The sequence below is a fragment of the Heteronotia binoei genome, chromosome 7, assembly GCF_032191835.1.
Source record: "Heteronotia binoei isolate CCM8104 ecotype False Entrance Well chromosome 7, APGP_CSIRO_Hbin_v1, whole genome shotgun sequence".
In the NCBI taxonomy this organism is placed as follows: Eukaryota; Metazoa; Chordata; class Lepidosauria; order Squamata; family Gekkonidae; genus Heteronotia; species Heteronotia binoei.
The window spans coordinates 134,494,595-134,511,707 of record NC_083229.1 but is presented as its reverse complement, the minus strand read 5'-3'; the positions used below and the strand labels follow the sequence as shown (position 1 = coordinate 134,511,707).

The window sequence follows — 17,113 nt, the reverse complement described above, 5'->3', positions numbered from 1 at the left end:
GGCGGACAGAATTTTCTTTTCTTAGATTACACCTGTTCATGCAGGAGGGAATGATGCTAGCACAAAGCCTGAGGACAAAGTCAATGTAGGCAGACACCCTTGCCAACAGAGTGCCATAGTAAAAGACCTCTGATGATCGGGTCATACATGTGTATTTGTGTGCTCCTATTAATTTAACTCCCCCTCTTGGATACAAACTTTAACACAGTGAGAGGTTTGAGTATGTCTGAAGCTGAGAGCAGTATTGTCAGGAGTTCAGACTCTGTCAAGGGGCTAAACTCCTAGCAGAGTCACTCGGGGTGGGATGGTTGCAGCTGAGACACCAGCCTAAGATGCCTCCACCCCCTCCAGGGACTAACGGCCACATCAGCAGAAGAGGACTGACAGTTCCAGTGGGGATGGGGGAGGGGAATCCTTGGAAGGAGACACTGGCAGAGAACTTTTGTAGCCAACGGCTGTGCCACTTCAGCCAACCCTGGTCAGTACAGTGCAGAATAAGGAAACTGTAAACCACTTGTGATAATCTCATACTTCAAAAACCCCATGATGAGACTGGAAAAGAGACTGCTAGGAAAAACTGAAAGCAGTAGGAAAACAGGAAGCCAGCCTCATCGCCAGGAGATGTATTGATTCAATAAAGGAAGTTTGGCCTTCACTTTGCAAGATCTGGCTTTAAATGGTAGCTCATCAATTTATATGGTCACCACGTTGGAAATGTCTCGAGGGCACATAACACACACATTGATTTAACAAGGATTCATGTATTTAAATATATTGGACAATATTCACTGCTTAATACTTAGGAAGAAAGGCCGGGGTGTTAACTCTCTAGCCTGGGGGTTGCCACTCTGTTTTCAAACACAGAAAGCTTAGTTGTGGCTTCCCTTTAGTCAGAGAGAGGCATTCTGTACATGTTCAGAGGCTCCCTTGACTTTGGTTTGAAACTTGCATTCTGTGTCTGACACCCAGCTCCAAAGAATCCCTGGCATTTCCCCAAAAGATTAGATAAAACACTTCAATAATTCAAATAATAGAATTTAATAATTTACATGAACTCTTCTACTTCAGCTCCACCAAACAAGTGCCAGCTTATCTTGCCAACAACAAAGGGGTACACAAACATGGCAAGAAGGGTTTCAAATATCCATCATCAAGCCAAATAGTGTTTGGCTGACCAATAGTTTTGTGGTATCTCCAATGCTTATCGTAGCACATGCGCATGTGAACCCACCACTCCGATGCATACAGCATGTTCCATTCAGCTGGCAGGCTGAGTGAAAGTTTCACCCATGGCAAGTATGAGGGGACCATTAGAATCTAGCCTAAGGAGAAAGGAAATGGCTTCTCCAGTGAAGCCAGAGGGCCCACAATCCCACAGTGTGTTGCACAACTATGCAAAATACAGACCAAAACAACAGCTAGACAAAAGAGCAAATGATCTAAACTGAAGTACTGACTAAGCCAGCTATCTGGTGTGCACAACCTCTTAAGAAGTACAGTTACTTCCTATTACCAGCTGGCTTCTTCCAGTCTCTATACAGCCTAAGCTGGACAGGGTCAGATCCACATATGGACTTGGCAGCTTCACTCTGCAGTCTCCTTTTGGAACAATCAATCAAATAATTATCGGATATCATTGTGTAGAATAGACTGGAGATCCTAAGATTGTCTAGCAGCCAGACATTCTAGTTCTTTTAGCATTATACACCACTAGATGGTGAACTAGACTTGTGTTTAAGAGAAGAGACTTTTTGGAGGTTTCTGCATCATGTCCCTGGTGTTCCTTGGAGGCCTCCCATCCACATACTAGCCAGGGCTGATGCTGCTTAACTTCTGGGATCTAATGAGATCTGGTTAGCCCTTCTGAAGCAGTTTAAGGCCCTTCTGAAGCAGTTTTTGCTGAATGTACAGAGATGTGGAATTATTCCTTGAGGAAATGAGCTGCAAACTGATAGAGCTTTTAAGAGAAACCTGCTTCTTTCTTGCTGTGCATACTCCGTGAAGAGATAGGCAGGGTGGCTTTTGGTGCAGAGGGTCCCAGGTCCAGTCCACAATGCCAAATAATGGGATCAGGTCACAGGTGATGTGAACGGACTCTTCTGGCAATCTGCTGCCAGTCAGAGTAGACAATACTGATCTTGAGAAACCAGTGGTCTGACTCACAGGAAGAAAACTCCAGTGCAAAGGGTCTCCTGACGGCGCCTGGAAACAGCAAGGGCTTCCGAAGAGTGGCAGCTGTGGGGATGCAATGAATCATGGGAAAGGCCAAAGCTCCTGTCCTTGGAGCAGGTGAGTCTTCCCCCCTTCCGACGGATTCTCACCTCTCCTTGCCCTTTTGTGAGCCTCCTTCATTCCTGCCTGCCTGCCTCCTCTGCCGTGGGGACCCCGAGCTACGCCAGTCTCTTCGCCTCCATTTTAGGCCAGCTGGGGCAAGAGACACGAACGAGCTCTTCCTTTGGGAAGGACTGAAAGGCGAAAGAGTGGCCAGGAGGGGCAGCGGGGCCTCGGCCTTCCCGCTCGGGGTCCCTCAGCCGGCCTCTCCTCGGGGAGCCTCCCGGGCCGAGGCGCTGTGCGCGCGTGACGGAGGCGCGAGGAGGAGCCGCGCCAAGAGCGCCTCGCCGCCTTCGCTTCCTCCCGCAGCTCGCCCACCTGCCCGGGCGGAGGCAGAAGCGTCCGGCGCGAGGGCGGGCGGGCGGGAGGGGGCGGGAGGGCCGGACTTGAGCGCGGCGGGGCCGGGCCGGGCCGCTAAAGGGAGCCGCGCAGCCGCCCGGCGCGCCACTCCAGCCCGCCCGCCCGCCCGTGGCGTCCTCCGGATGCGGCGCCCCCTCGCCGAGTGCCCGCCCGCCGGCCCGCCAGCAGCAGCGGCAGCAGCAGCAGCAGGAGGAGGAGGAGCGGCGGCGGCCTCGCGGGGCGCCCGGGCGGAGGGAGGATGGTGAAGCTGCCGGCGCTGACCCACTGCTGGCCGCTCGTGCGCTTCCTCGTGCCGCTCGGCATCACCAACATCGCCATCGACTTCGGCGAGCAGGTGGGTCCGCCGGCCAGGCCAGGCCGCTGCGCTGGGGGGGGGGGGCGCTCGCAGAGCCGGCTGCAGGCGGAGAGCGGCAGCCCCCCTCGGGCCCGGGGCGGCGGCGGGGAGGCGGGCGGGCAGGTGCCGCCGCTGGAAATGCTGCGTGACGGGGGGCGGCGATGGGGAGGGCGCGCTGGTGGGGCTGGCTGCTGCCTTCCCCGCCGGGATGCTCTTCCCTCGGCCGGCCTCCCTTTGCTGGGCCGCTTCGTGCCCCGCCGAGGACATCATCTGGCTCCTCCGCTGCGACTGGGAGGCCCTTGAGCTCCATGGATTTCTGCACCTGAATTGCTTTTAAAGATGTTCCTGAAAATCTGCTGCTTGCCTCCTGGCAAGGTCTGAAAGCCAGCCAGTCAGACAGGCCGCTTGCCAGGGGACGGCTGCAGCTCTCTCAGCAGCAGGCCTCTATGGCACAGCCGCATTAGGGGTGAGGTGCCTCTTTGCGCATTCCGGTGGGAAATTAAAGCCCTGAGATTTGCTAAAAGCCCGGCCTGATGTTGGTGGTGTTGTCATCCTCCCCCCCCCTCCCTCCCTCCCGCCTGGTCCCTTGACCTCGGATCCCGCTCAGTCGTTGGGGACGTTGCTGTCACAGGCCGGGCACAGCCGCTGTGTGTCTGAGGCTGATTGCAGTCCTCTCTGGGCTGCTGCAAAAGCCGTGGATGAGCTCTGCAAGGGCCATTAACTGAGGCTGGCCACTGCCCACTGCATGGCTGAGCTTCAGCTGCCGGCTAGATCAAGAAAGGGAATGAACAAATGAGCACTACAAATAATGTTGATTTGGGCTCCTGGTTCCCAGCCTCCTTCTCTAGCAGCATGTTGGGGACAAGGAAGGCGCACCCCCCCCCCCCCGCCTGCTCTGCCGCACTTGAATCAATTCTGGGTAGTGAATTCTGGCCTTCCCTGTGCCTTCTCAACTCACTCCCTAATATGGATTAGCATCCTTTTGTCAGCCCAAATGTGACTCGGAAATGGTAGTTACAGAGTGCTGAAGTGTAACTAAATTAGTGCTGATAGAGTCGGGTGAGTCACCGTGTTGGTCTGAAGCAGCAGAGCAGAGCTGGAGTCCGGGGGCACTTTTAAGACGAACCACCTTCTGTTCTGGGTATCCGCTTTGGTGTATCGGAAGAAGTGTGCATGCACATGAAAGCTTACACTCACAATGAAACTTCATTGCCTGCACATGAAACTTTATTGGTCTTACAGGCAGGTGAACAAATTCTGTTCTGCGTCCCAGGGTTGCTATTCAGAGGCAGGCAAGGGCAAGCCACCTCTCTTGCCTTGTAATCTCCATGTAGGCTCGGAACATGTTGGTTGTGACTGGGTGGCGCTTAATGATCATTTCCCATTAGAGGAAAGAATGATATATGATCAGCATTTTGGTCATGGCAGCACCATAACAGGGGTCACTGGGCCCTTGGACAGGCTTCTTTCATAGGATGTTCTTATGTGGCCTTTAAACTTTCAGCCTTCCCTGGTTCAATTATGTGTATTGTGTATTAGATGCACATCTCACATTTCTGCTGGCAGGACTGAATGACTCTTGATTCCACCCCCTAAAAACATGATAAACAACTGACCTCAAGAGAAGTAATGTGCATTCAGGCCTGGTAGCAGAAGTGCTTTTCTTGCTCCCCCAACTCCCTTGAGTCATCATCATGCTAGACGCCTCATGTGTGTATGCATATTGGTTACCTGGGGGACTCAGGTAACAACCAACAACCTAAGATTTCCTTTTTCAACTTGTTGATCCCTGGAGGACAGAGTCGCAGTGAATGATAGATTGAGTTCTGCTGAGCATCTCAAGAGAACAGGGGCTGATGTTTTGCACCTGTTCTCAAAACATTTGCTTATTTTTACAACAAAATATGCACCAGCAAAAATACCTCTGTACTTAATTTGATTTATTCAATTAAATTTCCACAGGAGGTGAGGTTGGTGCCATGGCTGAGTAGCAGAGCATCTGCTTTGCAGGCAGAAGTTCTCAGATTTGATCCTTGGCATCTCTGAGTTCAAAGGATCTGGTCATAGATGATGATGTGAAAGAGCTCCAGCTGTTGCAAATCAGAGTAGACAGTATCGGCCTTGGTAGACCAGTGGCCTGGCAACAGAGGCACAGCCAAGGCCTAAGGCATATAAAAGGCAGCATAATAACTAGCTATGTTTTGGACATGTGCTTCAAGATAATATAACATCTCGGAATAGTATATTTCACAGGAGTAAAATTATCAAAGTGTATTTGCAAATGCAAGATACTCTATCCACAAATAATGAACACTAATAATATGAACAATGCAAAAAAAGCAGTAGTAGTACAGACAAATAGTCTTTCTGCAGTTGACCATGTCTGAGTTGTAAAATGTGAGAAATAGAGCAACAATAAGTTCCTTGCTACACACTTGTTTTAATAGCTTTTTCAGACCAGGCCATATTGGAACATGCCCAAGTTGAAGGATTCTGTTTCCTCAGGGTGATTCATTGAAGGTCAAGATAACAACAGCAAAAGTCAAAGTAGTGCTGGATTGGAAAGTATCTTCGTAACCATCTTGAAGATAAATAAATCAACAGCAGTAACTGGGATCTAAAATGATCAACTGCAAATGCACTTTGAATTGAGGAAGGAGCTGACAAAGAGGCCATTATCTGTCTCCACCATGAAGACTTCACAGACTTCTGGAAGAGAGCTTTAGGCATTGCTGGCTGGGTGGCCATTGACTGTTTTCCTTGTTAGGAGAGTCATGTTGGCTTTGCTGGCTAGTGTCTTGCTGTCTGATCTTAATCTGTCCCCAGCATCAGCAGCCAGGTGCTTCCAGGGTCACAAGTAGGGAAGAGCCCTCTCCTTGGTTGTTTCTCCCCAGTATCTGGTTTTCAAAGATAGACTGCTTCTGAACATGGAAGGTGCATCTTGAAATCAGGGTTAAGCTAGTAAGGTTTTGCCCAGAATCTATCACAGACTTCTTGAGTAAATGGAGTAGAAACTTTAATGACATATATAGCAAACACTTGTAGCATGTATATACAAGGCTACTGCCCAGGCCAGACTGATATAAAACAAAATTTACAATCCAAATATAGCTTATAGGTTAATGGCCCATCATTCCTCCCATCTAAACATCTCCCGCTCAAAGTCTTTGAATTATTTCTCAGACTGTTACTCTTCCCTAAGATCACATTCCAGTTTTCAGCCATCTTCTGTTGGTACCTCTCTTCCGTTAATATGGAGAAGAGATTGGGTACTCATGTTATAATGCATGGGTTAGTGCAGGAATTAATATAGGTGTATAGCTACATGTGTGAATACATACAATAATACAGTTATGGATATATGAATATACTTTGGGCAATTGGCTCTTCATCAGCAATGATAATACTATTAGGAAAATCCATAGGCTGTTTTCTAAATCATAAGCTTGAAGCCAATTTTTGTCAGAAACTTGTACCTGACAAAAGCCATTGATGTTTTTATTAATCCTTTATGAAACCATCTAAGCTGGTAGCCAGTCACTGAACAACTGTGGAAATACTATATTTTAAGTTTAATGGGAGGCAAGCATTAGATTTAGATCTCCCCAACGTATTCTTAATTTCTGCAGAATCAAGTGCTGCAAATACTATCATTAATCACAGAGATTGAGGAGGGATGTTAACTCCATGGTAGAATGTATGTTTTACACACAAACTGTCTTTAGTTCCATCTCTGGTATCTCTGCTGAAAGCCCTTTCCTTGCCTGAATTTCTGCCAATCATGATAGACAAAGCTGAGTGAGATGGACCAGTGATCTGACTGGATGTGGCGGTTTCATGTGTGAGTCATAGTAGCAGTTGCCATGCATGGGAAAAGTAGACTGTAAGGGGGATAGCATTGTATGGTCAATAAAGTATCATTTGTGTGGTGCTTTTGCTGATATTGAGCCCCGTGGCACAGAGTGTTAAAGCTGCAGTACTGCAGTCCTAAGCTCTGCTCACGACCTGAGTTCTATCCCTGGTGGAAGCTGGGTTTTCAGGTAGCCAACTCCAGGTTGACTCAGCCTTCCATCCTTCTGAAGTCGGTAAAATGAGTACCCAGCTTGCTGGGGGGAAAGTGTAGATGATTGGGGAAGGCAATGGCAAACCACCCCTGTAACGTACTCGAAGCGGAGACGAGAGTAGGGCAACATTCTTTAATGGGAGCACGTTGCAAGAGAGAGAACACGCGGGCCGGGCCCCGCTTATGTACATTACCCGGTTCAGCCTCCTGTACAGGTCAGGCCAATCCTGACCTGTTAAACTTCCCGCCGCAGATGTGGTAGGCGGGGATTGCGCGCCCGCGCTAGAGATGCCTGGGATACCCAGCCGCCTCTGTGCGTGGGCGCGTATTTCAGTCGATACATTACACTCCTCCCCCCCTAGTCAACGAATATAGTCTTTGAGATACGCGGGCGGTCGGCTCTCCCTGGTGGATCGTCTGGGAAGGTCCTGTGGGGGGCCCGCAGCTTCCCTGGCGGGCCCGTCTGGGGGTTGTGGTGCCGCCAGAGGCTGCGGGGCTGGTGCCTCGGGTCGGTCGGGCTCGGTGGGCCCTTGCACTTCTGGCGTCGGCAATGCCGTGGTTGGGGGCGCGTAGTCTGGTCGGCCTCTGGTTGGCTCCGCCTCCTCTATGTCCGCCGGTTCCTCGGGCAGCGTCCGGCGGCACAGCTGGTCGATGTGCCGCCGTATGACCTGGCCCCCCTCGGTCGATATGTCGTAGTGGCGGGACCCCGTTACTCGTAACACTCGGCCCGCCACCCATTCCGGTCCCCTAGCGTAGTTCCGGGCATACACCGGGTCGCCTGCGAAGAACCCCCTTGCCGCGTCCCGGACCTCGGGACCTCCGCTGGAGTCAGAGGTCCTGTCAGGGTGTAGTCTGTCCAGCCGTGTTATGAGTTTGCGCCCCATGAGGAGCTCGGCCGGACTAACCCCGGTGGCCGGGTTGGGGGTGACCCGGTTATCGAAAAGGAACGCAGCTAGTCTGTGGTCCCAGTCCCCCTGAACGATGCGGCTTAAGGCTTCCTTGGTTGTGCGGACCATCCGCTCGCCTGGCCGTTGGTGGCTGGGTGAAAGGGAGTATGTGTTTAATCAGGTATCTATTGAGGAATACTTGGAAGTCCGCCGATGTGAATGCTGTCCCGTTATCGGAGACTATGGTATCCGGAATACCGTGTGTGCACAAGACCCTGCGCAGCGCTCTGATGGCGGCGGCCGCTGAGGTGGACCCTACTGGAATGACCTCTAGCCATTTGGAGTAGGCGTCCACGATGATCATGAAGATTTGGCCCTGGAATGGCCCCGCGAAATCGATGTGGAGCCTCGACCAGGGCTTCCGGGTGGACTCCCACCGTGTGGCGGGGGCGCTGGGAGGCTCAGGCCTTGACTCCTGACACGTTTGACACCTGCGAACCCACGTCTCAATCTCCCTGTCCATTCCCGGCCACCAGACGTAGCTCCTGGCTAACGCCTTCATTCGGACTATGCCGGGATGGGTCTCGTGTAGGGATTCCAGGACTCGCTTTTGCAGCGGCGGCGGGACCACCACCCTGCTTCCCCATAGTAGGCACCCCTTGTGTGCGGCTAGTTCCTCCCTCCTGGTCGTGTATGGTTTGAATTCTTCCCCCATGTTCCCCTCAGGCCAGCCCCTCATCACCCAGTCGAGCACCCTCGCCAGTGTCTTGTGTTTCTGTGTGGCCTTGGCGACCTCCGCAGCGTGGAGGGGCTGCTCCGGGAGGCTCTCCATCATCATGACCTGGTGTGCGGGGGCGGGGTCTGGGCCTACTTCTGGGAGCGGCAAGCGGCTGAGCGCGTCCGCGTGGCCCATGGCCTTGCCTGCCCTGTGCACCAGTGTGTACGTGTAGGAGTTGAGGAATTGGTTCCACCTCAACACGCGCTGTGAGAGAATTTGGGGGGTTTGCCGGTCTGGGGCCAATAGGCCTAGGAGAGGCTTGTGGTCGGTGGCAATAGTGAACCTCCGCCCATACAGATATTCGTGGAACTTGCGGACCCCCGCCACGATTGCCAGCGCCTCTTTGTCTATCTGCGCGTAGTTGCGCTCGGCTGGAGTAAGCGTGCGGGAGTAGTATGCCACCGGGACCTCTCTCCCGTCCGGGAGTTGGTGCCCCAGGACTGCCCCCACTCCGTAGGGCGACGCATCGCACGCCAAGATGACGGGGAGACCCTCGTCAAAATGGTGGAGCACCGCATTAGATACTAGGATGTCCTTGACCGCCTGGAATGCGGCGGCTTGCCTTTTTCCCCACACCCACGGGGCCCTTTTGTCCAGTAACCTGTGGAGGGGCTCAGCGAGGGCTGCCTTGTGGGGGAGGAACGAATGATAAAAGTTCAGCACCCCCAAGAAGCTTTGGAGCTCCGCCTTGCAGGTGGGAGCCGGGGTCTGCAGGATGGCTCGAGTTTTTTCTTCTGTTGGGTGGATTCCCGCGGAGTCTACGGCGAAACCCAGGAACTCCACCCGTGGGACCCCCAGCAAGCATTTCTCCCGTTTGACCTTGAGCCCCGCTGTCTGGAACCGGCGGAGCACCTCTCTCAAGCGATTTCCGAACTCTTCGGGGCCAGGGGCGGCGATTAAAACGTCGTCGAAAAACGGCTGCACTCCGGGGATCCCTTTAAGGAGAGCGTCCATTATACTCTGAAAAATCCCCGGAGCGACGCTTACCCCGAACTGTAGCCTCTTCACCCGGAAGGCCCCCCTGTGTGTCACTATGGTTTGGGCTTCCGCCGTCTTGGCGTCTACTGGGAGCTGTTGGTAGGCCTGGGCCAGGTCCAGCTTTCCAAAGACCTTAGACCCCGCTAGAGCAGCCAGGACGTGGCTCACCACCGGCACTGGGTAGGGGTTGTCCTGTAGTGCCCTGTTTATCGTGCACTTATAGTCGGCACAGATTCGCACGTCCCCATTTGGCTTGATTGGGGTTACTATGGGGGTCTCCCAGGGGGCGTAGTCCACCGGCTCCAGGACGCCCTGGGCCGTGAGGCGGTGTAGTTCCGCCTCTATTTTCGGGTTTAAGGCAAAAGGGACCCTCCTCGCCTTGAGCCGAATCGGCCTGACCGTGGGGTCTAGTGGTAGGGAAATTGCCGGCCCTTTGTAGCTCCCCAGGGTCCCATCGAACACGTCCGGGAACTCTTGGCAAATCTCCCCGAACCCCTTGGGCGCTAGGGTTTGCTCCACCCCCTCCACGCGGATTCCCAGGGGCTTGAACCATGCCAGTCCCAACAGGGTAGTCAGCTGGCGCTTCACCACCAGTATGTCCAGCGGGCCGCGGAAGGGGCCCCGCTCGACTTGCACCCGGGCCCACCCCGCGATTTGTACTGGGTTTCTCTGGAAGTCCCTGAGTATTAAGTCCGCCGGCCTGAGTTGCAGCCGCCGGCCGGGGCACAGCCCCCTCAGCGTGTCCTCTGCTATTATTGAAAGGGAGGACCCTGGGTCCACTTCCATTTGGCAGGGGCTTCCCTCTATGAGGACCGCCAGTTTGATTTTGCCGGGGTTGTTGAGGGGCAAATTCAGTACCTGGGGGTTTGTCGAGTCCGCCGTGTGGAAGTCCGCCGACTCATGGTGCGTGGTCGGCCTCCGGCGGTTGTCCTTGGCTCGGCAAGCCCGTGCAATGTGGCCGGTCTTCCCGCAGCTCCGGCAGTCCCAGGTCCGATACTGGCAGTTCCTTCTGTCGTGGGGGTCGCCACAGCTGGCGCACTTGGTTGCCGGGGCTCTCTCTGCCGCTGGGGGTCGCTCGGGCGCTCGGTGCCGTGGTGCTGCTCTGCTAGGTGGCCCCGCTGGGCGGCGCAGCTGGTGGGCCTCCCCCTCCTCCTGGCGGTCGTAGTCCAGCTCCTCGTGGTGGACGGCGTCTGTCCGGCCCTTGGGGAAGGTCCGGGCTGTCCGCTCGAACGCCACCGCTTCGCTAAAGGCGCTCTGGAGGGTGAGCTCTTCCTTGGCGAAGAGCTTCTGTTGGAGCCTCTCGTCGCGGAGGCCCCACGTGAATCGGTCGGCCAGGGTTTCTTCCAGTTGGGGAAAGTTGCAGGTCCCGGCGATTTTGCGGAGGGCTGCCAGATAGTCGGCGGCCGATTCTCCTGCAGCCTGGTCCCTCCTGTGGAACAGGAACCGGCGGGCCACCCGTGAAGGCTGAGGCGAGAAGTGGCTGGTGAGGAGCCTGATGATCTCCTCGTAGGACTTCTCCGTGAGGCGGGCGGGCGCCGAGAGACCCTTGGCGATCTCGAACGTGGCTGCCCCGCAAACGCTCAGGAGAACGTCCCTCTTTGTGCCGGCGTCGGTGATCTTGTTGGCCCTGAGGTAGAACTCAACCCTTTCCGAGTAGGACTCCCATCCCTCTGGATTCGCTGGGTCGAAGGTCTCGATGGACCCGGTGGTTCCGCTCTGGCTTGCCATGGCGGCGTCAGCGGTCGTGGCCGGTGGTTGCCCTAGATCTCCGTTGTAGCCGATGAGGCTAGAATCCCATCCTCGTCGCCACTGTAACGTACTCGAAGCGGAGACGAGAGTAGGGCAACATTCTTTAATGGGAGCACGTTGCAAGAGAGAGAACACGCGGGCCGGGCCCCGCTTATGTACATTACCCGGTTCAGCCTCCTGTACAGGTCAGGCCAATCCTGACCTGTTAAACTTCCCGCCGCAGATGTGGTAGGCGGGGATTGCGCGCCCGCGCTAGAGATGCCTGGGATACCCAGCCGCCTCTGTGCGTGGGCGCGTATTTCAGTCGATACATTACAACCCCGTAAAAAGTCTGCCGTGAAAACGTTGCGAAAGCAACATCACCCCAGAATCGGAAATGACTGGTGCTTGCACAGGGGACCTTTCCTTTTCCTTCCTTTGCTGGTATTAAATTCATTTAGGTCACATTCACATCTGTTTTGGCAGCCCTTGTTTCTGTTTCTAATTGGTGGCAGTCTTACCAATGCCCCTCCAAGTGATGTCTTCCTGTATCAGGCAGAAGCATGAACATGTCCCATTCATGATTTGATAAAAGAAAACAGACCAGGCCCTCATCGCAGCTTGCCTAACAATTTCTAAAGGAAGTGTCAGAAGACTTGGGAATAAATAAATTTTTATTCCTGCCCTGGGAGTATTTTTTCTCTATTAGGTGTCCAGAACTGTGTACATTCCCCCACCAACTCGGCTCCTTCCCCTTTCCTCCCTGCCCGTCTGTCATGTTCTGTGTAACACAAAGAAAAAGATCTTCCATTTTTCTGTTGCCTCTGAAGAAGCAAGCTGTGATTCACAAAAGCTCATAAACGTTGAGAGTCTTTCAGATGCTGCTGGATTCCTATTTTGTTTCACAGTTTCATTGTTGTCCCACTTTCAGTGCTTGCTGTAATAATCTTCACGAGTATCCCCCCCCCCCCCCCAAAAAAGGGGTTATGCTTTCATGGATTAGTGGTTTGAAGCTATGGAAGGAAAAAATAACTGAGATGATTGTGGGGATTGTAATCCTGGGAGTATGTCCCAGTGGAGGGGGGGCTTTTCCTGAGCAGACCTGCTTGGGGTTGCTGCCCAGGTTGAGTACCTGAAGTGTTGGTGGCAGGTTTGCACATCTGGGTGGTCTGATGAATCCCTTGGGGTTTTGGGAGGGCTTCACGTCAGCCTCTTTTTGCCCTGAATAAATGGCCCCTTTGCATCCTGAGGTGGGAAAGTGAAGGAAACGGATCACAGGGAGGTGAGCATGGAACTACGAAAGGCAGGAGGAGAGCCTGCTTTATCCACTTTATTCCCAAACACTAATGATAGACATTATAGACAGTGCTGGGTGGGACAGAGAGGTCTTTTGCTGATCCCAGATTTTGCTGGTCCACTGTTATTTGAAGTAGGAGCCCTGGAAGGACGATCTGCACATCTTGTGGGGGGAGCCAGTGAAGGGGCATTTCGGTTTTTAGATGCTGGCAGCCCATTTAGCCTAGTTTGGAACAAGCGGGCGAGTGCTGGGGAGCTCAGCAGGGCTGGCCATGGTCAATACTGGATGGGAGGCTGTTGTGGAAGATGGGGGTCACTGGATGGAGGAAGCCCATGGCAAATCCCCTCTGTTCATCTCCTGCCTGGAATGCCCTGTGGAGGGAGTGGCCATAGAAAAGGTAAAGGTAGCCCCTGTGCAGGCACCAGGCGTTTCTGACTCTGGGGTGATGTCGCATCACAGCGTTTTCATGGCAGGCTTTTTTACGGGGTGGTCATGAGCAGAGCTTGGACTGCAGTATTGCAGCTGACCCCTCTATGCCACGGTGGAGTGGCCAAGAGCCAGCTGCAATTTGATAGTTGTTGTTGTTGTTGCTCCTCCTCCTTAATCTGGAGAACTGGGTTTGATTCCCCACTCCTCCACATGCAGCCAGCTGGGTGACCTTGGGTCAGTCACAGTTCTCTTAAGAACTCTCTCAACCCCACCTGCCTCACAGGGTGTCTGTTGTGGGGAGAGGAAAGGAAAGAGACTGGAAGCTGCTCTGAGACTCCGAGTGAAGGGCAGGGCTCTGGAGACCCGGGTTTTTTTTATTTTCTCCATTTCGATCAGCAGTCTTCCACAGTGGTTATGGCTAAAATTAATTAATATTACAAATAATTAATAATTGAAAAATAATTTCCACATTAATGTATGTATTTTTATATATGACTGGCTGACCTTCATCAAATGAGTTCTGACGCCAGTGGTCCAAATATTTTAAAATGCTTCTGGCATTATCTATTTAATAATAACAACCACAAATTATTATTCTATTACTAAAGACAATATTAAACATTATTTTCCACATTATTATACAACAATTCAAAAATAATTTCATTATGAAACAATTGTAGTGAGCATATTACAAACAAACAATAATCAAGTTCAATTAGAAGCTCAGGAAAAGGGTGAGTCTGTAATCTTTATTGTTTGTTTGTAATATGAATTAAATATCACATTATCGTGATTGTGATAATTTTTTTATTTTATTTATACATAGATATACATAAACTGAATACAAGTATAAAACGGAAGTGCTTTGGCTTCCAATATTACTTAAAAGGTTAGCTCACTACAGTTGTTTCTGTTACTAAATTTAGTCTTTAGTAATGTTTAATATTGTCTTTAGTAATATATATATTTAACAGCCAGTTATATATAAAATACATACATTAATGTGGAAATCATTTTTCAATTAATTGTATTAATGCAATTATTAATTATTTGTAATATTAATTTTAGCCATAACCACTGTGGAAGACTGCTGATTGAAATGGAGAAAATAAAACAACCCTGGGTTTCTGGAATGCTGGGCTTTAGGAATCTGTGTGGGACTTTTTGTTTAAGTAATTTCTAGTGTTGGGCATTTTTTGTTGTTAATACTTTTTGGAGAATGCCTTAGTTTTGTGACTAGCACAGTGCCCCTTCTGTGGTTTCTTTTCCCTGGAGCCTCAATACATATTTGGGTGTGATGGCTGGATTGGAGGACTATTATTTGTTGTTTTTAGATGCCCCCCCCAGTCAGTTCCCTGGCACTGGGAGGGAAGGGAGGGAGGAGCAGGCACGGCCACGGGGGGTGGGGGGGTGGGGGGGGTGGGGCCCAGGAGTTTGCCTAGGGTGCCATTTGCCCTCAGGTTGCCCCTGGTCATAGGTAAGCTGTGAGTCGATGGCACGTTAGACCACCCATGAAGGATTCTGTGCTGAAGCTTCCATCCTTTTCCTACTAGGCGTCTGTCTAGCAAAGATATCACATTATCTGCTCTGTATTTGGCATCATAGAGCATCCAGGTATCGATTTTTATTATGTTGTCAGTGGTTGATTGCTTGTGATGTCACAGCATGAAAGCCAATGCAACCAATGAAAATCATGATGATGGAAGTTCTCCTTTGAGTTCTCCTAAGCCTTCTAATGTCAAGCAGAGCCTGAAAAGAAATGCTAATAAAACATTGGAATCTCTTCTAGTTGAGCTGTGTCTGTTCGGAACAGTTTTCAGGAAGACTTTCTGGAATTAATCCCAGTAGCTGCTGAAAGTTCTGGTTCATAAATACATATCAAACAATGTGAGCTCTCTACAGTAATATTAATCAATAGTTTGGCTGCATGCAGTATATGACAGCTGGAAGGTCTGAATAGGAAAATGCATTTAGTTGGTTTTTAGCTACTCTAAATAATCTGAACTAACTTTGGGGAGGCGACAGGCACAGGCAGGTGGGGGCATTTGGGAGGGACTGGGGGTGGGTGGAGCGTGATGCAACGTCACCCCAGAGTCAGAAATGACTGGTGCTTGCACAGGGGACCTTTCTTTTTCCAGGGGGCGGGGCTGGAGCAGCTGCTGAGAAGAGCATAAAGTTGGGTAGAATTGAGCTAGTTATGGTGCTCTCAGCTCTCAGAACTAGGGCTTTTTTGTAGCAGGAACTCCTTTGCATATTAGGCCACACACCCCTGATATAGCCAATCCTCCAAGAGCTTACAGTACACCCTGGAATAAGAGCTCTTGGAGGATTGACTACATTGCAATGTGTGGCCTAATATGCAAAGGAGTTCCTGCTAAAAAAAAAAAAAGCCCTGCTCAGAACCAAGAGGAAAATTTGTCAAGTTAGGGTCTCTGTTCCTTTCTTAAGGGCAACCTTGTTCAGTCAAATAGCAGTTCAGAGCTGGCAGTTTTTGAAGCAGCTGCTGCATCAGTGGTTCTCTTTGCCCAGCTTGGCTTACCTTTGGATTTATTTATTTAATCAAATTTATATCCCGCCCTCCCCTAACGGTTCAGGGTGGCTTGCAGCATCCTCAAGCTCCCTATTTCTTGCAGCACCCGCAAGGTCCTTATTTGTTTCGTCAGGTCTTTCTGGATCCCAGCAGCCCAGGTAGCTCAGCTGAGCAGATCCAGGTGGGCAGCCATGTTGGTCTGGAGCAGCAGAACAAACTGAGTCCAGGGGCACCTTTGGGACCAACCGAGTTTTATTCTGGGTAGAAGCTTTATTATGGATGCACCCAGAATAAAACTCATTTGGTCTTAAAGGTGTCACTGGACTCAACTTCTGTTCTAATGGGGGGAGGGGGAGACTGTGGTTGCTTTGTGGAGGAGGCCAATGGCAAACCTCCTCTGCCAGTCCCTTGCTTGGAATGCCTTGCCGGTGGAGTTGCCGGGAGTCAGTTGTGGCCTGATGGCATTTTCTCCTTTTTTCTTTTGATCTAGGCCTTGTCCCCCATCTGGGTGGTGCAAGCCAGTTCAGCATATGGTGCAGGTGCTGGCTGTTCATCATTCATGGTGTGTGTGTGTGAGAGAGTGACTATTATCTCTGCTAAAGGTTGTTATGAGGGTAACATAGTGCTGGGAAGGGGAGGGGAGAACTGGAAGCACAAGACAAAAATGTGAGCAGTGGTTCTGAATTTTCTCTGGAGCATCTCCAGAGCCTGGGGTGGGAGGTTTCTCTGTCTCCTTCCTTCACATCCTTCTGTGCTTCAGGCCAGAAGATCCTTCCCATGTTTATTCCAAAGGAGGTCCTGCTGAATTCACTGGGACTCCTTGTCAAGCAAGTGTGGGGTTGCAGCCATGAAGGAGATCTGTGCTTGTGTATTGGTGTGAATGGGGGGGGGGGGCGGTATGTGTGGAAGTTAGAGATACACCAGGCAAGAATGGGGTAACATAGGGCAGGCAGAATGATGGACTTTGTATGGCCAGAGCTACCCTCTGCTGGGGCTTCTGACACATCTCTATGCTGAATGTGGTTGGGCCCTTCAGTCATCTCCAGTATGGAGATGTTGAGAACTCTGTATGAACAGCAGTTCTGGCCTCTCTTCCTAATCAGAAGGCAGGCTGAGATCAGTGACTCATGCAGAGGTGGAGGGGAAGGTTCCTCTGATAAAGTATAAATTTTATTTTGACATATTCAAAAACAAGCCATTGGGACTGTTTTAACTGGTTATAACTCAGATCACTTGCAGAGCCCTGCTGAGAGCCAGGGAAAGAATTTTCCTGGTACCTGGAATGAGGTGATGCCCTTTGCTTGTTCTTATTGCAGCCCTTTGAGGAGTCATAGTTTTCTTGTCATCTTATCCTTTGGAGTAGTGAAATGAGACTTTTTGTTAATGTGCAACTAGGTC

At 51.4% G+C, this 17,113-nt stretch overlaps 1 protein-coding gene across 1 annotated transcript in view; it reads left to right on the top strand.

Annotated features, from left to right (window-relative positions):
• Positions 1 to 2,884: 2,884 nt before the first annotated feature.
• Positions 2,885 to 17,113, top strand: part of ANKH (ANKH inorganic pyrophosphate transport regulator) — a 147,076-nt gene continuing 132,847 nt past the window's right edge. Inside the window, exon 1 of the mRNA XM_060244314.1 lies at positions 2,885 to 3,025. Coding sequence (XP_060100297.1) covers positions 2,930 to 3,025 — 96 coding nt within the window. The 5' untranslated portion in view covers positions 2,885 to 2,929. The remainder of the gene's footprint in view (positions 3,026 to 17,113) is intronic.